The 26,378-nt window shown below is 43.8% G+C and overlaps 1 protein-coding gene across 1 annotated transcript in view; it reads right to left on the reverse strand.

Moving 5' to 3' along the window:
• Positions 1-7,849: 7,849 nt before the first annotated feature.
• Positions 7,850-26,378, reverse strand: part of CMSS1 (cms1 ribosomal small subunit homolog) — a 452,794-nt gene continuing 434,265 nt past the window's right edge. Inside the window, exons 6-10 of the mRNA XM_075542419.1 lie at positions 25,513-25,615; positions 20,920-20,980; positions 19,972-20,059; positions 10,880-10,968; positions 7,850-8,139 (exon numbers count right to left, since the gene is read on the reverse strand). Coding sequence (XP_075398534.1) covers positions 8,056-8,139; positions 10,880-10,968; positions 19,972-20,059; positions 20,920-20,980; positions 25,513-25,615 — 425 coding nt within the window. The 3' untranslated portion in view covers positions 7,850-8,055. The remainder of the gene's footprint in view (positions 8,140-10,879; positions 10,969-19,971; positions 20,060-20,919; positions 20,981-25,512; positions 25,616-26,378) is intronic.

Genomic DNA, 26,378 nt, shown 5'->3' on the forward strand with positions numbered 1-26,378 from the left:
AAAACACCTCCCCCCTCAAGAGTCAAACGTGAGCCCCTCACTGCACTCACCTTAGCTGTGGTCCTCGGCCTCGGAGCCGCGGGGGCAGGTACTGGAATTGCTTCATTGATTACCACCAATCAACAGTACACCCAGTTAAGCGCAGCTATCCACAAAGATCTTCAAGACCTACAGGCGGGGCTTGCCAATCTCAGATTCAGTGAGCTCCCTCGCCGAAGTAGTCTTGCAAAATAGAAGGGGGCTAGATTTGCTTTTCTTACAACAAGGCGGCCTATGTGCCGCGCTTAAGGAAGAATGTTGTTTTTATGTGGATAAGTTAGGATTGGTGGAAAATAGTTTGCAAAAGGTCAGAGATAGCTTGGAAAAAGGGAAAAAGGAAAGAGAACAGCAGGAATCTTGGTATAAAAATTGGTTTTCTTCTTCCCCTTGGCTTTCCACTTTACTCCCCAGCTTGTTGGGACCTCTTGCAGGTCTTATCCTACTTTTAACTTTCGGCCCTTGGGCCTTTAATAAGTTAACCAGTTTCGTTAAGTCACAGATTGACGCAGCCCTTCGCACAAAGCCGGTCTCCGTCCACTACCACCGGATCAACACCCGGGACGCTGATGAAGAGGAATCCTCCGAGGGCGTGTCTCGAGCTACAGAGACCCCCGGGCTGCAATTTTCCACCCTTGCCTCCACGGTTGATCCCTCGGTCCTGGAATTGGGCTAAAAGCCATTGATAACATTGTCAGTGCATACAAACATCCGTTTTGTTCCCTCCCCTGCGGCGCGTGACCGGGCCATGGTTGCCCTTATCGGGGTGACATATTTGACTAAATTGTAAGACCAAGAGCGGCATATTTGTCAATTGTAAGACCTTCAGTGCTGAGTTTGCAGCCAATGACGGGTAAGGACTGGGGGCACTCTTTACCAACCCAGGACAGGCGTTGGCCCCCAAGAGGGCCTCCTAGCCGATGACGGGTACGGACTGAGTTGCGCCCTAGCCACGTAAGACAGACGGAACTCCCTGAAGGATGGTCACTGCACGCCGTACCCCCCTTTTTTTTTAATAATGTAAGGGAGGGGGAGATGTTGGGAACCGGACATAATCAGCCTGACAAGACCGACTCCATACTGTCTGCCCGGCAGGGCTAAAGCCACATCACCTCAACCTTATCTTATCCTGACACACACCAGATGGCCCACCTTTGTTTACTCCAGCACCAGACATTCCAACCGTAGATTTGTGTCTGTCTGCCCTGTGTGCTTTAACCGCCTCCCTTCCCTTTTTTACCTTCCCTTGGAATTCCTTTGTTTGCCTCACCCTTTAAAAAGAGGCTTGTGTAGCAATAAAGAGAGACCTTGACAAGAATCTGCTTGGTCTCGCTCCTCTCTTGCCCGTTTCTCTTTCAGGCTGGATCCCCCTCGGTAACCTCTCGAATAACTTATACCAGCAGGTTTCTGAGTCAAAGTCAAAGATGCTCCCTTGCAAAATGGAAAAATATCGCACAACACTGTGGGGAATGTGGCCTGGAGGTGGTAACCAGTATGGCTGCTAGTATCAGGGAGCATCGAAAGAGAAAGCAGCAAATACTTCTAGTTCACATCTACTATTTGTTTTACTGAATACATATGGTCAAGAGCATGGGAGCAAAAGGCACTAACAGGTTAGGAGATTAGATTGCATGTGCAGGAATGGCTTATGAAATATGAAGTATGTTTGTGGCTTAAGTATATGTTCCAACAGGGGGAGGCAATGTACAATAGGGAGGATGGCAAACGATGATGGAGGCGGGAAGACACTAAGAGGTTGACAAGAGCCCAAGGCAACCACTGTTATATGCATAATCCAGCTGCCTGTACAGACATGCAGGCTGGACAGGCGTGGAAGGGATAATGGGAGTGTGCGCACAAATGCATGGCAGCTCGATGGAGGATATTTGAATATGTGGATTTACCTTTGACACAAAAATATCCATGAATGTAGTGGAGTGTACAGGGGGCCACACTATGATAACTTCTTACACCTAAGAAGACGCATTGAGAGAATGAGTTTCTGGGCTTGACGGATAAGGACTGTAGTCCATGGGGCCCCCAAAGATAGTTAGTATAACCTAGTTCACAAAGACAATGTTTTACTTCAATGAATAGTGACTAGGGTCTTCAAAACTCATGAGCAGCCACCAAAGGTGACACTCTTGGTCTCTCCCAATCTAAAGAAGAGTGATGAAGACTGGAAACCATGGAAACAATTAGTCCAGGGGGTGTATAGACCACACGAGCCCCAGAATGCACAGAGCTACCCAACCAACAACCCCGGGAAGGGTCACATTTGAAGGTCCTGGATAGAGTGGGAGAAAACTGTGAAAAGACTAAAAAGTATAAAAGAGACCAGGTTCATTGGTTGATAAGAGACTGGAAGCCCCAGGATGATAGCTTTCAGTCACCCTTCAAGTCTCGGACTGAACTCACCCTCATGTTAGACTGACCAACCATTTCAGGTCAGAAAGGCAGGGCTCACCCAAGGGGAAAGTTCAGAGGTTTAGTAAAGGAAGAAGGGAAACAGGAAACACAGGGAGGCAGTAGGATAAGGGATGGGACATTGAGGGATTGCAGTGGATAAGTTGAAATACAATGTTTATGAATTGTTAGTCAACCTGACAGACGTCTCTATACCCCTTTCCCTAAGTCACAATAAAGAGCTAAAAGGAAAACAAAAAAGCCAATTAACAAAAACACACACCATAGCTCTCTATAGATTCTATCTCCTGGTGGACCTGTTTGGACACCGTCAATCTTTATGGAGACAGGCGGGCCTCACCTTTCTCCTGTGGAGTGGCTGGTGGGTTTCAACTGCTGGCCTTGCAAGTAGCAGCTCAACACTTAGCACGCAGTGCCCCTGGTCCCCCCGTCCCAACACTGGGAAGGATTATATTAGATCACACTTGGTGAAAGGGACAGTCCAATAATACCAATCGTGGTTCCCAGTTTTGGAGTGTTTTTTTTTTTTTTAGGTAAAACAACAAAAATTACACTAGCCATGATTCCAAATAGCACCGAAGGCAGGTCAGTGGTATGAGCCCACCAGTTGAGATCGAAAGTCTTAGAAGCCTAAACTCACTGTGTTTTTTAAGTCCTTGTTTTCTCTAACCACTGGGCTTTGATTTGCTAGCCTGCCACCTACTCACTGCCATGGAGTTGATTCTGACTCAAGAGCCATCCCGCAGGGCAGAGTAGAACTGCCCCCTTTGAGTCTGTGAGCCTACATATCTGTACAGGAGCAGGGTCTCATCTTTGTTCTCCCTTGGAGTGGCTGAGGGAGTAAAATCGTTGACCTTGTGGTTAGCAGCCTGACTCATATCCTACTACCCCACCAGAGTTCCCTGATAGCCTGCTGAGCTCTTTATAAAGTTCTGCAATCAGAATTTGAATGTGGAGTTTTTACATAATAGTATTGATATCTGTTTACTTGATTATGTCGTATTTGCTGTACATATCTGAGTCCCCAAACAGGCCATCATGGGATTCTGAAATGAACATAGGAGGCGTGGGTGTGAAAGAGACCTGCTACTTGAACTAGTATGGAGAAAAATAAAATAAAACTAAACTGTAGTGTTTGTCCTTTCTGAGAGTCAGTTCTGTTGTCTCTAAGAGGTTGCTGAAACACTTTTTATTCTACTGCAAGGAGTAGAGATTACAGACCCCACAAGTAGGGACACACTGGACGGCACATAGTGTGCCATTGACAAATGCCCTTGAAGGAAGTTTGAAAAGTCCATCCGAGGGACCAAACAAAACCCAATCGTGTTAGATGGTAATGCATAGAATAAAATCTACACCTGTAAGTCCATACGTAAGCAAATAAATAACTGAATAAATAAGGGTGTGTGGAAAGGGACAGCTTTCTTTTAAAAATCATTTTATTGGGGGCTCTTACAGCTCTCATCACAATCCATCCATCCATGCATCATGTCCAGTACCTTTGTACATATGTTTCCATCATCCTTATTTATTTTATTTATTTAAATCATTTTATTAGCTCATACAACTCTTATCACAATCCGTACATACATCCATTGTGTCCAGTTCATTCATACAAGTGTTGCCATCATCATTCTCAAAACACCTGCTTTCTAATTGAGCCCTTGGTCATCATCCTTTTGAAAACAATGTCTTCTACTTGGACAGCAGAAGAATTCCAGCAAATAAATGTAGAAGGAACAGACAGAGAGATAAAAAAATCACCACAGTAATAATTGTTGCCGGCAAGATCTCTGCCCACAGTTGCTGAAAATTAGTGGGCAAGAGTCTGAGGAGCAGCAGGTGATTAGCGTAGCCTAACGGATCTCTGAGAAAGCAGTTTCCTGGGGTCACGAGTACCACAAACTGGGCAGCTGAAAACAAGAGGAATGTCTTCTCTCCCAGTTCTAGAGGCTCCCTGTCTGAAAACAGTGTCAGCAGTGTTGATTTCTTCTGAGGTTCCGAAGGAGAATCAGTTCATACCTCTCTCCTAGTTTGGGACAGCCCCCAGCATTCCTTGGCTTGCAGATGCATCACGCCATTCTCTGCCTGTCTTCACCGGGCACTCTCTCTGTTCCCCTGTACTGTGTCCTGCCTCGTCTTCTTTTAACAGACAACACTCGTATCGGATGAGGGCCTGTCCTAAGAGCTTCATCTCTACACTTGGAAAGGCCATGCAGGCATCCCTAGTTTTTGGTTAGTTTTGTCTTGGTGGTGACATCCTACCTTTGTTTTCTACACAGTTTGGGAGGATGAAGCCATCCAGGCTGCCAGCCCCCTTGTCCCTCCACTCTGGAAGCTCTGAAGATGGCCTACAGTGGACAGTGCCAAGGGTTCCCAAGCTGGCAGGGCTTCCATCCCTGGGGGAGAAAGCTGTACATTTGGGTTCTGAGAAGAAGAGGAGGTGACCACAGGGGAGAGGATGGTCACTGGAGGGGCCGCAGGGATCTGCCACAGGCCGGTGCTCACGCACACCTCATTTTATTGCACTTCCCAGATAGGGGAGTGTGTGTGCTTGTTTTTATTTTTAACACGTGGAACCCTGTGCGCAACGAGTCTGTGAGTGATATTTCTTTTCTAACAGCGAGTGCTCTCACTTCATGTTTCTGTAGTCACAATTTGGTAATTCTCGTGATATTTACAAAATTTCCTCAAGCTATTGCACACTTAAGAGGCCCCAATATAGTATAAGCATAATTTTTATATGCATTGGGAAACCAAATAATTCGTGTGACTCCCTCTTCCCCCCACCCCCCTTACTGGGATATCACTAGGCTGTGGTGGCCTGCAATATTGCCAAGACATGCCTGTATTTCCAAATAAAGTCAGAGGAACTGGGGATTAGAACTTTAACATTTTTGGGTGGGGGTTAGGGGTGCGGGGAACACAGTTCAACCATCAGATTTTTTTTACCCCCTCCTGCCCAACCATCAGATTTATGAAGTGTTTTTTTCTTAAAATAGTACCTTTACAGTGGAGCATCTGAGACATAACACCTTAACCAAGTGATCAAGGTTGACATAATCAATAATAAGACATAGCATTAATTTTTTTACCCTGATTGTTCTATAGGGTCACCCTAAGTGTGATAGGTAAGTTTGTTGTGCCAACATGGCCAATGAACACGTGAGATTGGTTGCAGGGCAGAGATAAATAGCTCAGCGAGCCTCGCCTCTCTCTCTTGCTCCTTGATCATCAGACAAGTGTGCGGCTGCCTTGCTCATTCTGTGCCTCAATTTGCAAGCTACACTACCTGTGGGACACCTACCCATGGATGGTGTCGCTGTAACTTGAGGTTCCTTCAAGACCTGCTTCGCCATGCTACTGGAAGGTATATCTGTTGAGCTGAGGGCTGAGGACTGTCGGACCCTGTCATCTGGCTGACTGTTGGTGACCTGCTTGCTGTTTGCTGCCTGTGCCCGGATAGCCTGAATTGCTCCATGGAGGATTACCCGGCGGCCCTCAACACTTGAAGGACTGCCAGTGTACTAGCTGTCTCACGGAGTGAGTTGTACTAAGCCATTTTTAGTGCTTTACTGATTGTTTATTCTCTTGTATCTATCTATCTATCTATCTATCTATCTATCTATCTATCTATCTATCTATCTATCTATCTATCTATCTAAATCTATACAAAATTACTAGTGTCCTGGTTTTGTTTCTCTTTTTTTGTTTTGTTTATTTTTTGTTGTTGTTGTTTTGTTTCTCTAGAGAACCCTGTCTAACACACTAAGTTGGCACTGACTGGCTGTCAGTGAGTTTGATTTGGGATATGATGCATCAAGAAGGACATGTCACTCTGTAATCAAAGGAGCATAAAGCTCAACCTATGAACAATAAAGAAACCCAAATCGAGAGATGCTCTCTAAAATATTCATCCACGTCTGTGTGATCACCTTCTCCACATAAACACTGAAGACGAATGTGTGCATAAGTAAGTGTGGTGAAGAAGGCTGATGGTGCCCGGCTATCGAGAGATATGGCGTCTGGGGTCTTAAAGTCTTGAAAGTAAACAAGTGGCCATCTAGCCCAGAAGCAACAAAGCCCACATGGAAGCAATACACCAACATGTGTGATCATGAAGGGCCGAGAGGACCAGGTCTCAAGCAACAAAGACGCGGGGGAGGGGGGAAGGAATCATATCATCCTGAATGAGGGGAGTGCATGATGGGGACCCAATGCCCATCTGTAGACAACTGGACATCCCTTGCAGAGGGGGAGTGGGGAGGAGATGAGTCACTCAGGGTTCAGTGTAGTAATAATGAAACCCACAACCTTCCTCTAGTACTTAAATGCTTCCTCCCCCCAACTATCATGATCCCAATTCTACCTTGCAAACCTGGTTAGACCAGCGGATGCACAGCGGTACAGATGGAAACTGCAAACACAGGGAATCCAGGACAGATGAACCCCTCAACAGTGGTGAGAGTGGCGATACCGGGAGGGAAGGGCAATAGAAAGGGGGAACTGATCACAAGGATCTACATATAACCTCCTCCTTAGGGGATGGGAAACAGAAAGGTGGGTGAAGGGAGACGCCGAGCAGTGTAAGATAAGATAAAATAATAATATATAAATTATCAAGGGTTCATGAGAGAGGGGGGAGCAGGGAGGGAGGGGAAGGGGAAAAAGGAAAATGAGGAGCTGATTCCAGGAACCCAAGTGGAAAGAGAGTTTTGAGAATGATGAGGGCAACGAATGTATAAATGTGCTTTACCCAATTGATGTATGTGTGGCTTGTGATAAGAGTTGTATGAGCCCCAATAAAATTATTTAAAAAATAAATAAATTAAATACTCATCCACGTCAAGGTCGTGAAGAACAAGGCCAGGGCACTGTGAGTGATGTGAGCAAACTCAGGAAAAATGCCAACACGCGACCTGAGCAGGAAAGGCCACCAGGGGCACAAAACTGGGATGTGGATACAAATCGAGTTCAATTACATCCCACCAGTGCTGGTTTCTTAGTTTAGATCACGGTATGATGGTCATGTGAGATGTTAGAGATGTTAACGTTGGGTGAAGGTATATGGGAATTCTTTGTGCTACTCTTACAACTCTTCTGCTAGTATACATTTCCCCAAAACATTAAAAAAAGGGAGTAGGAGAGCTGCATTTTGTTAGTTACATTGTGGTCTCAGGTACATTGACAACGTACCACATACACCTGCGGTTCTTTGGACCACTACTGCTCCCATGCAAGATCACTCCCATTCTACAGATGCCAAGACAGAGGCTCTGAGGGCTCAGGGACTTGCCTCGGGTCTCCACACTGCTCTACCCATTCTTCTGCACAGTCGCATCAGGTCAGTTGGTCAGAGACAAACTCAGTGCACACGATAAAAATCTCAGGCAAACCGACGACACTTTATTAGGCAAGGAAGGGACTTAGCAAAAAAGACTGATTTCGGGCAGAGAATCCCTAGTGAGACCATCCCAGCGATCCATGGGTGGTGCTGTTGATAAAACACGAGCAGACATTGACTGAGTGCTCCGTGTGGGCCGGGCCCATTCAAGAGAGAAGTGAATCGAGGGTCTGCCTTCGGGGCCAGCCTTAGAAAAGGCCCAGCTTCAACGACTCAGATTTGCACAGATCGAAGACTCCCATTTCCAGAAGTTCAAAAACCTCCTTTCTTATCTAAATGAGAAAAAATGGGGGCGGGGGGAGAGTTATGCTCAACAAAAGATGGTCTTGACAAACGACTCCAACCCACTAGATGCCTTGTTATTTCTGTGACATCGGAATGGAGAAGGGCAAAAGTTCTAAACCATATTAGATGCACGGGTAACAGTTACACAAGCCCAGAAAGAGGTACAACATAAACATCAGTTTCAGTAGTGCCCTTCTGTTTGCCGTCATTAAAAAGAAACCCCCCTACAGAAGGGATTCCAAGGCACCTAAAGTGTGCTTTCTATAACCCAGGCTCTATACCGCATTTCAATGTAGTACTTTTATTTGCGTTTTGATGATGGCTAATAATGACGTCCTGCTTGGTGAAGCAGAGGGGGAGAGGAAAAGAGGAAGGCCTTCACCAAGATGGACCGGCACAGTGGCTACAGCCTGGCTACACATGAGGACAATTGTGATGATGGTGCAGGCTCAGCCAGCGTTTCACTCTGTCCACCATAGTCGGGTCTCTAGGAGTTCGAATCCACTCACTGGCACCAACCAGCGAAGACAACAATGATATCTACATAATAAAGACAACCTTGGGTAACAAACAGGATAAAAAAACCAAACTGTTTCTATTATTGTAATGAGAAAAGTAAGGGAGGATCACTCAGTGTTAACAGTATGACTGAAATCAGCAAACATAGCTTCATCTACCTAACATCAATTGGTTAAACCACTTTTAATGGTCCCAAAGGGATCAGTTACCAGGCATCAAAGAACAAAAAATCATATCATTGACTGCACACCTCCATGATAGGATCGCTGAAGACAAATGGGTGCACAAGCAAATGTGGTGAAGAAAGCTGATGGTGCCCGGCTATCAAAAGAGATAGTGTCTGGGGTCTTAAAGGCTTGAAGGTGAACAAGCGGCCATCTCGCTCAGAAACAAATAAGCCCACATGGAAGAAGCACACCGGCCAGTGCGATCACGAGGTGCCCAAGGGACCAGATATAAGGCATCATGCAAAAAAAAAAAAAGATATGTGTGTGTATGTATGTGTATATATGTGTATATGTATATATGTATGTGTATATATATATTATATTAAATGAAGGGGGAAGTGCAGAGTGGAGACCCAAGGCCCAAGTGTCGGCCAATGGAGATCCCCTCATAGAGGGGCTTAGGAGAGGAGATGGGTTAACTAGGGTATGAGGTAGTATTGATGAAGAACACAGCTTTCCCCCAGATCCTGGATGCTTCCTCCCCCCAACTACCATGATCCGAATTCTACCTTGCAGGGCTGGATAGGACAGAGGCTGTACACTGGTACATAGGAGGGTTGGAGGTACAGGGAATCCAGGGTGGATGATACCTTCAGGACCAAGGGTGTGAGGGACGATGCTGGGAGAGTGGAGGGTGAGTGGGTTGGAAAGGGGGAACTGATTACAAGGATCCACATGTGACCTCTTCCCTGGAAGAGGGACAGCAGAGAAGGGGGGAAGGGAGACCCCGAATAGGGCAATATATGACAAAATAACGAGGTATGAATTACCAAGGGCATATGAGGGAGGGGGGAATGGGGAGGAAGGGGAAAAAAAGAGGACCTGATGCAAGGGGCTTAAGTGGAGAGCAAATGCCTTGAGAATGATTGGGGCAGGGAATGTATGGATGTGCTTTATACAATTGATGTACGTATATGTATGGATTGTGGTAAGAGTTGTTGGAGTCCCTAATAAAATGTAAAAGAAGAAAAGAGAAAAAAAAATGATTAGGGCAAAGACTGTACAGATGTGCTTTATACAATTGATGTATGTATATGTATGAACTGTGTAAAGAATTGTATCAGCCCCAATAAATTGTTAAAAAAAAAAAAAAAAAAAAAAAAAAAAAAAAACTGGTCAATTCAGGTGGGCCTATGTGCAGACTTAGGAGGTAGTTTTAAGTAGTCTGTGAAAAATTCCATTATCTCTTGATTCCATTTGTCGCTGCACTTTCTGAAGCCCTCTTGTGTAGGGAACTAAGCAAATTATCGTTTAACCTGCACCAGTGTCTGATATACCTCCCTGATTAATTATCATCAGGCTATCCTGATGTTGTATAGTTTTACAACATGACAAATTCATGTTGTATAGTTCAGGATGTATAGAATACATAAATATAGTATAGTATAAATTCAGGATGTATAGTATACATCCTGATGTTGTATAGTTTTACAACATGACAAATTCATTCATTCAGTATGCTTGAAAGAGTTATTTCCAAGCTTCTTGAATAGTTACTGTCCTTATTGATTTCAAGCCGGTGATTGGCAGCTGTGTTTATTACTGTGCAAACCCTTTTTTCTCTAACAGCTGGATTGGGAAGTCAGCTCCAAGATAACCCAGCATAGAGAAGCAGTGTTTCACATCATGGTCATAACAGATGTTCTTGCATATGTACTGCGAGCTGGTACCATGCTCACAAAGGCACTCAGTCCTTCACTTTTAAGTCACTGAGACACTGAAAAATTTCCCCACCGCACGAAAATCCAAATAGCTGTCTACGTCAAGTAAGCAGGTTTGGGGGATGTGGACCATACACAAGGCGGTTTGTGCCCTTCAAAGAGTTCATGCGTAAGGATGAAGGAAAAAGAAAGAGGGTCATTTTTGAAAAGAAAGAGCAAATGTGCCTGGTCTTCCAGGTTTTCTTCCTTTGAACTCAAGTTCACATGGGGGAGGGGGGTAAGACACAAAAGATTAAGGGCAATTGCTGAGTAGACGGTACCTCCGGAATGTCCATCAGTCTCCTCAACTTCTGATCTCGCCAATTCCAGTCAAAAACCAGAAACTTTAAGGGATTCAGATCAAGGCGACCTGAAAGAGACAGGGCGAGAGCTGCTGTAGGAAAGGCCTCATCAACCGATCTTCTATTCTGGTGGCTTTGCCTCCCGGGCGGTCCTCTCCCCTGGCAACTCATCCCAGCACGCGGCCCTGGCCTGATGGGAAACAAATGCCGTGCTCAGAGACATGCTCTCCCGACTATCCGATCAGTGGTCCTGCGGGCAGCAGACAAGCTGCTCCTGCTAAGTTCCTTCAATGCTCTTGGGCAGGCAGAGAATCCGCTCCCAGCCTCTGCTTCCTGAAGCTCAGAGAGGGTAAAGTCTTGCTCTTGACAGTGATTTGATAAGATCGAGCCTGCAGTCTTGGGTGGTGGTTCTTCAGAGGGCTGACGCCCCTTAGGGTTGCCCTGACTCCGAGGCAGCGAGGAGGCCGAAGGAGGAGAACAGGGGTGGGTAGGGGGAAGTGACCGATTTTAGGCAGAAGGGGGAGTTCAAATGAAGAGGCTCTAGTCAAAGTTGCCCACTCTGGATGAGACTGGTCGGTCAATTAAGGACTCTCTTTTTTATCATCTCTCTAGTCTAGAAGGCAAATATGGACCATGAGGGCAGGAGTGGGACCTCACACACGGTCTGGTCCTCACTACGCTCCAGTTTTCCCATTCCTCGTGCTCTTCCCCGTCTTGGACACACCCACATCACCCGTGGAACCGGTGGCAGAACTCTTCCTCTACCGCAGAAATGCCCCTCTACTCTGTGCTGTTGGTGACTTTAGTATCTTTCTCGCCACCCGCAAATACTCACTCGGGCTTTTTACAAATTGCAATGTCTCATATTTTTAACTCTCTTTTCAAAATTAAAACCAAAATGATGAATTGAGAAAGACAATGGGTTGAGAGCCTTCCCGTAAAAGTAATTTCCTGCCAGTGGGGAGCAAATAAGTGCAGCTTCATTGTAAGACAATGAAGCCTGGTAGAGGGAGAGCTTGAACCTGCTTCTTGCTGATAAAACAGCTTCCCTTCTAGGAGAGAGTCCAATGAAAAGAGCAGATGCAAAGATGATCATTTGTTGTGGCAAAAGATTGAGATAACTGAACTATCCTACCATAATAGAACTGTAATGAACCACGTAACTCTGTAATAGAATATCATGTAGCCATTACATGTGAAACTGATACCGTATGCCATGGAAATTTCTCCTGAGCTATATTAAATGGGAAAAAAGTAAGTAGTACAGTATTAAGATATAGAGTATCATCTCTGCTTTATAAAAATGCATTTTAAAAAAGACTGAAAGCAAATATATTTAAGGATTACCTAACAAGGGATTATCTCTAAAGTTCATTTTTCAAAGGCTCTGTCAGATGCCCTTCATTACTATATCAAAACTGCACAATTCGCTTATAAATGTACAGCACCCAATGCCCTGCATGTCTTTGAGTCATGAAATTTGTGCTGTAGGGTCGCTATGAGTTGGCATCCACTCGATGGCAGTGAGGTTTGTTTTTCTCTTATAAGTTATCAACCACTACATAAATGGAGCTATGGGCCGTTGGTTTCAATTTATTAGCTCTCCAGCTTCTACAGTACCCAGACTGTTGCTTTTGGGTGTAGTCTAATAGCTGTGATATATGTGCTTAAATAGAATATGAAACCACCTATCCAACCTTAGTCAGAAATTAAGTTATTTTAACTAATAATACCTAAACCCCCACTCTTAAAAGTATTTTTCACCTGTATGAAATAAGCCTTTACATTTAATTCTGAACTCTGCAGAAATCTAACTTCAGCATTCTAGCTCGTCTCATTTCCTTGCTCCCTTGCTGTCTTCTAAATAAAGAGAAGAGTGGCCCTGTGGCAGGTGACACAACCATTTGGATTTGGGGATGGGGAGAAGTGACTCCTTAGGCTAAGAACAGTAAGGGAAGCAGGAGCAAGGTGAGTCCACCTGTGATCTCATCCAGCGCCCAGTCTTTAATCACTCTGTCTCATGGAAGGATGATGGGTTTCTTTGATCTGGTCTTTATCTGTCAGTGCCCAGCTAGGTCCACACAACCTACTTCAAAACTCCTCAGCTTACTTTGCAGGGTCCTCCCCCTTCATAGTCTGACTTGCTCCCCCCCCCCCCCCAGTTGAATCACCTGCTACTATAGCCCACAGAATTGGGTCAAACCAGAAAATTGGGTTCTATGTATTATCATCGTTTTTCAGATAAAGAACTAGGCTTTACAGAGTTACCTAACTTGCTGCCAAGATCCACACAGCTGGTCAGCGGCAGATTTGCATGGATAAGTTTAAATCCGTAACAGGGACACCTAACTTCAACATCAAGGGGCTCACGTGGGGCTGCTGTAGGTTAGGTGGTGGGCTGCTAATTCCATGGTCAGCCGTTTAAACCCATCAGCTGCTCCATGGGAGAAAGAGGAGGCTGTCTCCTCCTGTTAAGATTTACAGCTTCTGAGACCCTAGGAAGCAGTTCTGTCTGCTCTGTTATATACAGTGGCTGAGTCAGAATCAACTCTGAGGGAGTGGGTTGTGGTTTCTGGGACCTCAAGTGTCTATTAGCTGTGTAGTCTAAATATGCCACGCATATTGGCTTGCTCCTTTCTGAATGCTTTCCTCAAAAAGACATATTGTTGAGAATGCGGAGGGCAGAGAAACAACAGACTCAACAATTGCAGAGTACATGTTCCGGTCTATCCAGAACTGAAAGGCAGGGCTGGGGTCATTATAGTAGAGGCGAGGGACTTCAAGGAACCAGAGGGATATTGTGCGTTTCATTGGAGCTAAACTGCACCCTGGATGACTCATCCCTTCCTTGTGACCTTTCTGTGAGGGGATTGTTCCATTGTCTACAGATGGCCTTTGGGTCTCTGCTCCAGCCCCCCTTTATTCTTAACAATATGGGGTTTTTTTTGTTTGTTTTGAGTTTTCTGGTGACTGTTACCTGATCCTGTAGACACCTCAAGATCATACAGGCTGGTGTGCTTCTTCTATGTAGCCTTGTTGCTTCTCTGCTAGATGGCTGCTTTTTTAACTTCAAGCCTTTAATACCCCAGACACTATCTTTTGATAGCTTGGCACCATCAGCTTTCTTCACCATATTTGCTTGGGTACCCACTTTGTCAGCAATTGTGCCAGAAGGGTGAGTATCACAGAATGCCAGGTTGTTAGAACAAAGTGTTCTTGCATTGAGGTAAGCTTGAGCAGAGGCCCAAAGTCTGCCCACTACCTCATTTTATTACCATAAAATATATGTACATCTGCCTGTCTATTTTAATCCTCCCAATGTCAAACACCAATGAAAGATCTTCTACCTCTGAAAAGCCTTACCTTCAGATTGTAGCCACCAAAAAGCCTCACTTTCTCATGTCCAGTCCTTTAAGTTTTATAAAGAATTTCATCAGTTGACCTCCCTCTGAATCCAATACTTCTAGGTGCAAGTATTTCTTGCTTGTTCCATGACAAAATTTTCTTCCCTGGCCCTTTACATATCCATGGTGGACGTTTCTTTCTTACCCATTATTTGTAATTTTATTTCTATTATTATTTTATCTTTACCATCTTATTTTCTTTTTGTTTTCATTGTTTCAGTTGGGTTTTCCAGTTTGTGAAGCACAGAAGGAGCAGATATATGGGGATAAGAAAAGTCGCAAGATTCCATGATGCTCACCTTCCTGATACAATCGCTGAAGACAAAACGGGTGCATAAGCAAATGTGGAAAAGAAAGCTGATGGTGCCTGGCTAACAAAAGCTATAGCATCTGGGGTCTTAAAGTCTTGGAGGTAAACAAGCGGCCTTCTAGCTCAGAAACAACAAGGCCCACTTGGAAGAAGCACACCAGCCTGTGTGATCATGACGTATACAAGGGACCAGGTATCAGACATCATCAGAACAAAAAAAATCATATCATTGTGTGCTCACCTCTCTCATACGATCGCTGAAGACAAATGGGTGCATAAGCAAATGCGGTGAAAAAAGCTGATGGTGCCTGGCTATCAAAAGATATAACATCTGGGGTCTTAAAGGCTTGAAGGTAAAAAAGTGGCCATCTAGCTCAGAAACAACAAAACCCACATGGAAGAAGCACATCAGCCTGTACAATCATGAGGTGTCAAAGGGATCAGGTATCAAAGATGAAAAAAAAATCATAGCATTGTGAATGAGTGAGAGTGCAGGTTGGAGACCCAAAGCCTATCTGTAAGCAATTGGACATCCCCTTACACAGGGGTCACGGTGAGGAGACGAGACAGTCAGGGTGCAGGGTAGCAACGATGAAACATACAATTTTCCTCTAGTTCATAAGTGCTTCCTCCCCCGGTCCCCCACTATCATGATCCCAATTCTACCTTACAAATCTGGCTAGACCAGAGGATATACACTGGTACAGATAGAAACTGGAAACACAGGGAATCCAGGGCAGATGTTCCCTTCAGGACCAATGGTGATAGTGGTGATACTGGGAGGTTGGAGGGAGGATTGGGTGGAAAGGGGGAACCAATTACAAGGATCTACATATAACCTCCTCCCTGGGGGATGGACAACAGAAAAGTAGGTGAAGGGAGACGTCGGGCAGTGTAGGATATGACAAAATAGCAATTTATAAATTATCAAGGATTCATGAGGGAGAGGGGAATGGGGAGGGTGAGGACAAAATAAGGAGCCGATACCAGGCTCTTAAGTGGAGAGCAAATGGTCTGAGAATGATGAGGGCAATGAATGTACAAATTTGCTTTACACAATTGATGTATGTATGGATTGTGATAAGAGTTGTATGAGCCCTTAATAAAATGATTAAAAAATCTATCTCAAGAGTTTATATGGTGGTAGGGGTGGGCATGGAGAGTGAGGGGGTTGGGGAAGTAAGCAATGTATATAGGAGGGAACACAAGAACTGATGGTGATTACACAAATCATTTTACAAGTGATTTGACCATGGGGGGTGGGGGTTCGCAGGAAGGCAGGGAGAAAACATTCTAAAATTGATTGTGGTCATATTGTACAACTCTTCTTCATATGTTTCAATTATTGAATTGTGTGAAATGTGGACTAAGTGTCAATAAAACTGTTTTGTTTGTTTTAAAAAAAAGAATCCTTGCCTGGCACAAACATTTAGATGTATGCCTACTGGCTTAAAGCTTGCCAGTTTCGATCCACCCAGAGATACCTGGGAAGAGAGGTGTGGTGGTCTACCTTCAAAAAGGTCCTAGCCTTGAACATCCAATGGAGCAGTTCTACTCTGACACTGGGGGCGGTGGGCGGGGGGTCACCATGAGTGAATATCCACTTGATGGTAAAATGACAACAGGCTTTACAATCAGAAGCATGCATGTAGCACCCACTTACTTCCTAAGCAGTGTTGTCAATCTCACTTTATGTTCATCTATCTCCTCATCTGGACCAGAAGATCCCTGAAGAGCAAAGGTTCAGGGGCCAGAAAGGCCTGGCCTGTGAGATCTGTGGGAGTCACTTGACCTGGCTTTCCTTTATAAAACTGTCACCCGGCAGGGTGGCTGTGGGTTCTAGGGGAGAGGACACCTGTAAAGGTGTCTTCGTGGCTCCCAGAAGAAGTAGGAATGTTTGTTTCCCTTACTGGTCTGGGGTCACTATATCTGCATGAACCCTACATATGTTCGGTATTACCGTATACGTGTATAAGCTGAGTTTTGCTGAAAAACTGGGGCTCGGCTTATACACGAGTCAGTAGTACCCCAGTGAGGTGTAACATCTCGTTGGGGCCCCCCGAGGTAACGGGACGAGCGCCCGTTATCTCGCAGGTGATTGCCATTTCTGCGCTGTTCATTCAAAGCCCCACTGACACTGCAGGGCTTTGAATGTTTGTTTACTCACATCTAGCCAATCAGAGCCATCCTATGACGTGTATCTTTGAACAAGCCTTTTAAAGACCATTGTGAAGGATGTGGCATGAATGGATGTCATCTGGTCAAGCCCGACTAACAAAAGGAGGAAATTTCATGAAGCCTGCCATAGAGTTAATAGCAAAGTTGGTTCAAGATGCATGGGAAGACATTCCAGAAGACATGGTGCGACGTGCCTTCCAGAAATGTAGTATTAGTAATGCTATGGATGGCAGTGAAGACTGTGCTTTGTATGAAAATGACAGCAGTGATGGTGATGACGGCGATCTCAGTGAGGACAGCGTCCATGATGACCTCACCCCAGCTGAAGCTCTACAGATGATGATAAGGAATCCAGTTTTGAAGGATTTTTCGCTCTTTACATTTTAGCTTGGTTGCTGATTGAGCTCAGGGAATAGTACTCTTAAGGTATCATTGTTGACACCTTATTGTTTTTGTTGAACCTCTTTTCCACTTACTGTGCTGGTTTACTAATGTTAAATGAGTTGTTGTCCTTTTATTTAAAATAAATATTTAAATACATTACCCCAATAATGTCACAATTTTTAGTAATTTTATTTTCATTTGTTTTGATTATTGAAACTCACCAATAGCTTCTGCATTTCCCACCCTAGGCTTATACTCGAGTCAATCAGTTTTTCTGGTTTCCCAGGTAATAATTAGGTACCTCTGTTTATACTCGGGTTGGCTTATATTTGAGTATGTACAGTAATTAATTCTGGAAGGTGTTCATCTGCAGAGCAACAGGCTCTTCAGTGTTGGCTTCCTGGCAAAGAACCATGTACTGATTTGCTATATTGATGAATATATTAGTTCAATGTATGTACAGAAAAAGAAAAGGCAGGAATAAGTTCAGGCACTTATAGAAAAGTTTTATTACTGTATTAAATAAGTAATTTGAAAGTAAATTCTGTAAAACTGGCTGGCAGGTCGAACATCAGTAGATCAACAAGGTTTTAGCCTGCTGGCTTTGAATAATTCAACTAAGCTACAAAATCACTAGTGTATATTATCCGGAATATTTTCTGGGTAGAGCATTAAAAAAAGGAAATGTGTTTTGGAGAAATATTCCAAATACCTGCATTTAATTCACAGGAACTGCATTTTTGTTCCAACATGTTTTATACCAGCCCTCAGCCAAGACTTGAAGTCAGAGGAAAATGCTGACCACATGTAACTAAAAAATCCAGAGGTTGACAAGTGGTAGAATGGAGTCTGTTGGATTCAACAACCTGCCTAAATAAATTGGAATATGAATGTACTTAGTAGGCACATGTGTAAGGGAGCCTCAAAACGTTCATGGAAGAATTCCCTATTTTTAAATTCTGTTTTTCCAAGGAATTTCTGAAGCCCCTTCAGATTTGGATTTGCCTCAGTCCCTGTCATTCCTGCTGGCTGATTTGTACAGGTTCCCAAACTTATTTGGACCACTACTCCCTTTTTAGAAAAAGAAAAAAAATTTACTCGGTGCTCTCCCCCTGGCAATGAAAAAATGTTGTACTCTAGCCCATGATCCACGATAAAGTGTAGGTACCTGCTTTGGCAGCCCCCTCTCACAGGGGCCAGTATCACCCCCTTTGGGAAGCACTGCTTTACAGCTTGAAGGCAGAGCTTCTAACTCCTGAGTGAACTCATAAGTCTGACTTCAATAATAATATGGTGTGGTAGTTAGATGATTTTCTGTGATCTTGAAAATGTACGAAAGTGTATGGCTGGAACCCAAGCAATCAATCAGGTCACACACAGCCTGATGATGCCTCCTTGGGGGGTAGGGGTGGCCTTCTTGTAAGAGGCATGGAGATGAGATCAGGACTGGGAGGCAGAGAGCCACCCTCTCTCTCTGCTTCTTTGTCTTCCTGATCACTGGGACTCTGACATTGACCTTGAGAGCTGCCAGTGTCCTGCCATGCTTCCACTGATCTTAGAGACATACTACTTTGTGATCTTCCTACATTCTGTATCATTGCATGTGGCTGCGGAATTTGATTGGGTTGGGCTGCCTTCTCGATATATAATTACTTATTTATATAAAATTCTTTCTTATACATAGGTGTCAACGGATTTATATCTCTAGACAACCTGGCCCAACACAAATGGTTTTCTTTTTAAAAAAATTTTATTTAGAATGTATTATGCAGAAATTGCAGAGGAGTTTCCTTTTTTTAAATTGCATTTCAGATATTTTACTAAATGTTTATACATATATTATTATTTATTTTTCAATAAATCATTTTATTGGGGCTCATACAACTCTTATCACAATCCACACATACATCAATTGAGTAAAGCACCCTTATACATTCGTTGCCCTCATTATTCTCAAAATTCGCCTTCCACTTTGGTTCCTGGAATCAACTCATTTTCCTTTTTTCCCCTCCCCCTCCCTCCCCCCTCCCTCATGAGCCCTTAATAATTTATAAATTATTATTTTATCTTATCTTACACTGCCCGGCATCTCCCCTCCCCCACTTTCCTGTTGCCCATCCCCCAGAGAGGAGGTTACAAGATTGGTTCTCCTTTCTACACTCCCTTCCCTTCTGGTGTCGCCACTCTCACCGCTGGTCCTGAGGGGTTCATGCGTCCTAGATTCCCTGTGTTTCCAGATCCCTACTGTACCGCTGTGCATCCTCTGGTCTAACCAGGTCCGCAAGGTAGAATTTGGATCATGATAATTGGGGGGCGGGAGGGGGGAGGGAAGAAGCGTTTAAGAACTAGAGGAAGGTTTTGAGTTTCATTGTTGCTACACTGAACCCTGAGTAACTCATCTCCTCCCCACTACCCCTCTGCAAGGGATGCCCAGCTATCTACAGATGGACAGTGGATCCCCATTGTACACTCCCTTCATTCATGGTGATATGATTTTTCCCCCCTGCCTTTGTTGTTTGAAACCTGGTCCCCTCGGCCCTTCATGATCACACATGTTGGTGTGCAGCTTCCATGTGGGTTTTGTTGCTTCTGGGCTAGATGGCCACTTGTTTACTTTCAAGCCTTTAAGTCCCCAGACACTATATCTCTCAATAGCTGGGCACCATCAGCCTTCTTTACCACACTTACTTATGCACACACTCGTGTTCAGACAACACATATGGTTTTCTAAAACAGTCTTTCAGGCAAGGCAGACTCCCAGCTCTGGGGAGGACTCTCACCACCTCTTTTCATACCTTGTTTAACGAGTTCTTTAATCCGTCCTGGTGTGCCTACACCCAGATACACCACATGCTTCTCAAGCAACTTCACCTGCTCCTGGACCTATTTGAAGATTTGGAAAGAAAGAAGAAAGAGAAGAATCAAACTATGTGATCACAGGCCAATGTAGTAAAAAGCAAAGGAGGGTTTGTTTAGGGCCAACAGAAGAGCAGAACCTTTAATCCAGGGGTCATCAAACTTTAAACAGGGGGCCAGTTCACTGTCCCTCAGACCCGGTGGAGGGCCGGACTATAGCTAAAAAAAAAACAACAACAACAAAAAACTATGAACAAATTACTATGCACACTGCACATATCTTGTTTTGAAGTAAAAAAAAAACCAAATGGGGCAAAAACACCCGGCAGGCAGGATAAATGTCCTTGGCAGGCTGCATGTGGCCCTAGGGCCGTAGTTTGAGGACACCTCCTTAAAGCATTCAGGAGCCAGCCCTCAGCTTCTCTACAGAAATTCCAGAGGATGGAGGGCTTCTGTGAGGAGTCGTAATGAAGTGGAGATGGGGAAAAGCAAAGAAAACCAGGAAGCTTCTTAAATGTGTTATATAAGGAAGCTAAAAACTCAATGCCACCCTGTTGATTCCAACTCATAGTGACCGTGTAAGGACAGAGCACAGCTGTCCCGGTGGGTTTCTGAGAGTAGGCCTCTTTATGGGAGCAGGAAGCCTCATCTTTCTCCCATGGAGCAGCTGGTGGGTTTGAACTGTCCAGCAAGTAACCCACTATGCCATCAGAACCTCTATATAATGAAGACACACACACACACACACACACACACACACACACACACAATATTAGCTTGCTAGAAGATGAACTGGAAAAGAAAAAGCCTGGGATCTGAGAGCGGCCCTTGGGGATCATTAGAAGTGTCCTCCCAGCACCCACGAGGCATCACAGGCTCCTGCTGACCTTTATGTGTTTTGCAAATAATTTCATAACTTTGCTGTCTCCTTTGAATGCTGTCATCGACCTAATAAAGAGGAAAAGAAAAATGCATGAGAAAACCCATTCATTCCAGGAAAATCGACTACTTGAGTTTTGTGCCTTGCTTTACTCAAAAGAAAATGTGCACATATGCATGCATGTTCGTGTATGTGTGCATGCACACACAAATTCTTCAAAAATTTATTTTCAGGTTAGCTGAACTTTGGAAGGAGCTAACACAAAGGTTAACTTCCTTGACTCTAAGTTCGTCACTTATAATACAGAACTTTGGTATTTCAGGTCCCTGGCACAGACTAATCTTCAATTTCCGCAGTGCAGTTCTCAGCGCACCTTTGGTGGTGGGGAAGCTCTCTGAGCAGTGATGGCAGGGCCTGCTCTGTGGAGCTCAGGGCATCTCTGGAGTCTGCCAGTGGCTGTCGGTGGGGAAATTCTGGGGCTGAACTGATGAGAAGGATAGGAAGGTTTATACCCTGTTCCACTCCGAGCAGATTCTTTTTGATCTACTTAGCAGAGTCCTCCTCTGTGAGTTTATTTATGGGAAGGCTTCTGCCAAGAAGAGAAAGGAGCGAGGAAGAGGGAAGTGAAGAAAACGGTTGTCAAAAGTGATGGCCACCTCCGAGACAGCCGAGATGGTGGGTAGCATTAACAAATGAGGCAGCATGAGGCAGGGTGTGAGCTGAGGAGAGCAGGCGTGTGTGCCCTGTTTAGACACAGTGTAGCCAGTTATGCTGTGAGACCACGGGCCCAGTGTTACAAGGCCTCCTGATTTTCAAAGAAGGCTAACATCTAGATTTTTATATCCAAAATCTGCCAGGGTCTCGATTTTGACCCACAGCAATCATACAGAGGGTTTCTGAGATTGTAAAGCTGTATCTCTGCCCTGCAGAGAGGCTTGTGGGTTTGAACTTCTGACCTGTGGTTAGAAGCTCAGGCCTATCCTACACCACCAGACAGCTATTCAAAATTCTGGATTGTCCTACATCAATCCAGAATGTAGCCTTCCTGAGATCACGCTCGTTGGTGCCTTCTGTCATTGTCATTACTAATTCAGCTTTGACAGCAGGCCCTCCAGACTGAACCAAGAGAAGATCCACAAGTGGGCATGTTACATCAGTGGTTGATCATTTCACTCTAGCTGTAACCCTGCGAACACTGCCACTATGCTTGTCACGGAGGAAAATCTATGTACCCAAAGGACTCTTTTCCTTTGCCTCCATTTCCACCTATTTATACTTATTGTATGTATTTCTACATATCACCGTATTCATTACTTTTTAGGCAAAATAACGACAAGTGAACAAACAAATATATCCTTTGTAACCTATGTTTGCAGATAGACCAAACATAAGAATATTGCCCTGGAATTCTTTATATATTATTATTAGAATTTGAGCAATGTTATTGATCAGTAGGAATATGTGAGCCTGCAAAATAGGTAATGGTGCTCTTTTTTTATTGTACTTGAGTTTTCACTTACAAGTAAGCTTTCTCCATGGCACAGTGAATTAGAAAGACAATTGTGGGACATGTTGAAAGCAACTCATGGGTTTCAGGAGAACAGAGGCTCCTACAAAAGTTAGAACTAGTCAAAGTTGATGCTGATGCATAGAGCTCATTATGTCTGCTCTGAAATCCCCTTTCACAAACCACCTAGCCTTGAAACACATAGTAAGATGCTTGGAATCACAGAAACACCCTGACAATTGGTAAAGGATGTGTGGCAACAAGGTTGCCCTTCAAGAAGGAAGTTGGTGCAGAAAAACTGAAATTAACTTGATAATTTCTTTCTCAGGGGCTGACTCTCGGTGCTTGATTCCGAAATGAGTTCTCCAGTGGGACTTATCAAAACACTGAATAGTCAGGGTGAACTGTGATTTTTCAGCTAGAAGCATTTGGAATCTTGGCGGTCAATTATGGTCGCAGCAGAAGTACTTGAAAGGAACACTCATGGGATCCTGGGAGGGTGTGTGATCATATTCAGTGTGGGTGTCTGGGTGGGAAGAGGAGGGTTGGGTGTGCTATTAATAAAGCTTAACATCTACTTTCCATGCCTCAGTTTTTATTGTTAAAAAGGTGTTAAGTCAATACTCAGCCTCTACATTTCCACCTTAGTCTATTTGATCACAGGCTTTATTTCCATGACTTGGAATTCCCTTTCTTTCCCTAGGAGCCTGGCTCCTGGAGAGAGCTGGTCCCAGTCAGTCTTGTCTCACTCGGATGGTTCTTCTCTGTAGGTTGACTGTGACCAAGCTCTAAGTAAAGCACTGCCAAATCACCTTTCAAACATAGCTTTTACATTTAAATCTTTGGTTCTTCTGGAATTTGCTGTGGTTGAAGAAGTGAGAACGTGGATCCAATTTTATTTTGCCAAATGTCCACCTAGTTGTTCCAACACCCTCCCTGAAACAATCTCTTTCCCTACTGATTTGTCACCTTAGTCATTTGCCATGCGTTCATTCTTAGGATTGAGTACTGTTTCTACTTTGTTTTTAGTAACCAAGATGGATGCCATCTCCTTTCATTAATATTCTTTATCAGAACGTCTCGGGCTATTTTTTTCCGGTGTATATTTCCATATGAATTAAAATTAGTATAACTAGTTTAAATAACAATTCTCCATGAATTGCATCATTATATATTACAGAAGATTGATCTCTTTATGATGTTGAGTGTTCTTATTAAAGAAAAAGGCAAGCCTTCTGTTTGTTCAAGATCTGCTTTGTCCTTCACATGATGCTTTCTTTGTATAGACTTTTCTAAAGCTTATTTCTTGGTATTTTATCTTTCCTTGTTACCATCTTATGTTGGATCAGTTTGACATGTATTAGTTACACAGAAAACATTTTTTCTTCTAAATGGTTGCTGCTATAATCCTGTGGTGGTTACATAATCTGGTGCCAACTTGAGACTATTAAGAGTGAAGAGGTGGAGTTGAGCCTGTCAATTGGGTCGCAGTTTGATGACCTCATTTGGAGGCATGATGGAGATAAGTAGCTCACTGGAGGCCAGACACACTAGCTCTGCTTTGTTTCCCTGGGAGACATTCCTTCTGACAAGTCACATGGAGATGTGGGGCACAGGTGTGCAACTGCTAGAATCAGCAGAGTAAAAGTTAAAACAGACTGTATGGAAACTGGGGTTTGAGGTAGGCCTAGGTTTTGGTTTCGGTTTTGGTCTCAGGTTATTGGTCACTGATGCAACACATCACCTAATCCACCTAACCAATGGGACATCTCCTGACATCACCTGATCCAACCTAACCAATGGGACATCGCCTAATGACACCATAGCCAATAGAGTTCGAGTGACAGCCCACCAGTGACTGACCAATCAGGAAAGCACACGCGAACCTACTTACTAATCACCGCTAGACAATGCTGGCATGGGAAGAAGTTTTCTCCAATGAGTTCAAAGAATAGCAACCCTGGACTGCTCCCTTGTCCCATTCCCTTTGGACTCTGGGTCCCCGCTGTACCGGGCAGCGGAGGGAGGAAGCCCTAGCTCGAGCTATCAAATAAACTCCTTTTGCCGCTTTTGCATCTCAACTGGTCATGATTCTTCAGTGCGTCCAAGGTGAGCTCGCCTTCCTTTCCCAAATCTAACAGAGACACAGATCCCTTGCTTTCACCTTTGCCTCTTATGGTGCGTTCTTCACACAGCAGCCAAAGTGACTGTTGCAGTTGGATTTTCTGTCAACTTGAACCTCTGTGAAGTGCAGTGGTAGAGTTCAATCTCTCAAATCTCTGCTCAAAGGTCTTGTTGGTGATGTTTTCTCTGATTATCTTTCTTAAGTGAGGCATCAGTTAGGCCCACACAGAAGAAGCTCACCAGCCTGAATGATCCAAGGATTACAAACAATAAAATCCAAATCTGAATGAGTGAATTGTATCAGAGCTTAAATTGTGAACAGCCAATTCACATAAGGCTGTGAATTGACAGTGGGACCCCAGATCCGTTCCCAGCATCCACACATGGATGAAGCCCCCGTTTTAGCCCTCTGACCACAGTGCAGGGATGTGAGTAGCTTTGCTGTCATGCAGGGCGCAGCGGCTTTGTGTGTGTGTAATTTTTCTCTGTTTCTCTGCATGTGAAATCCAAGATGGGTTCACCTGTGGAGCTTTTCCTGGGGGTACGGCAGGGGAGGTTAGGGGGAAGTGGGGAATTGATACCAATGATCATTCAGAAAGAAAGAAGAAAATGTTCTAAAACTGTGGAGATAATTATACAACTATTTTTAATATGACTAAATTATCGAATTGTATGACATGAATTATATGTCAATAAAAGTTTTAAAATAAGCGAACAAATAAAAAGTAACCATTTCCTTCTATCCCTTTATCATGCTTTATTTTTTTTCTTTATGTAACATACTACTACTTGACATACATATTAACTCATTTGTTTTGTCTATCTAACTGGAGTGTAAGCTTCATAGAGGGCAAGGCACCCTGTCTGATTTGCTCACTGTTACAGCTCCAGTATGTAGCTCAGTTCCTTTTGACACCGAGTTGCGCAGAAAACATTTACAAAGCAGCACAGGTAAAGCATGTTTCGTACCTAATGAGCTCTAGGGCTCGGATGGCCGAGCTGCAGATAATCAGCATCAGGACTGATTTCTTCTCATTGTGGTTTTTCCGAAGTTTTACCCACTTAGGACAGACTGGAAAAAAATGTCATGCAAACACATAAATTACCTAAGATATCGCAAACTAGGGTACTCAGAGTTGCACATTCTCCAACTATTTCTTTGTCAGAGTTTAAGCAAAAAACAAACAAGAGCAATCAAAAACATTTAGGTTCTCGTCTCTGGTGGTTCCAGATACTCGCTTGAAAATGAGGTATCATTAATCTAAAGGATGTCTAATACACCAAGTAGCTACTTATGATTAGTTTTACAGCTTAGCAAAGATAGGTGGAATAATTCACTTTTGATATTTTATGTTTGATGCTGGAGGCAATGGTGACTACGCAAGAAAATAACTCTGATTCAACAATGTTACATGTTAAAGGAACATTCGGAATAAGATCTGAAATGGACCAGACATTTAAAGAGTAACAAACATTCAATATTGACATGGGCTGGGCATTTTATATGCACTGCCTTTTCTAGTTCTCTCAGTCCATTACTGTCTACATTTGCGGAATTTGAGGCTGAGAGATATTAAGCGACAAGGGCGCTCCACTTGTAAGTGGTAGAACTGGTATTATGAATTCAAGCCAGATATTGTTTAAATTGTGTAGCCCTTCAAATTAGAATGTTAAATCTCCACACCTAAATTATTTGTAGCTGGAAATGTCTAGTTATCCTGGCCACCCTAATAATTAATATGCATTGAAAAAAAATCAAATGGCTTAAGAACCAATAGCCATGGTTTCAGTTCTGAGTAACTGACAAGAACATCTGTATACCACAACAGGTCCAG

Source organism: Tenrec ecaudatus, chromosome 2 (genome assembly GCF_050624435.1).
Source record: "Tenrec ecaudatus isolate mTenEca1 chromosome 2, mTenEca1.hap1, whole genome shotgun sequence".
NCBI lineage: Eukaryota > Metazoa > Chordata > Mammalia > Afrosoricida > Tenrecidae > Tenrec > Tenrec ecaudatus.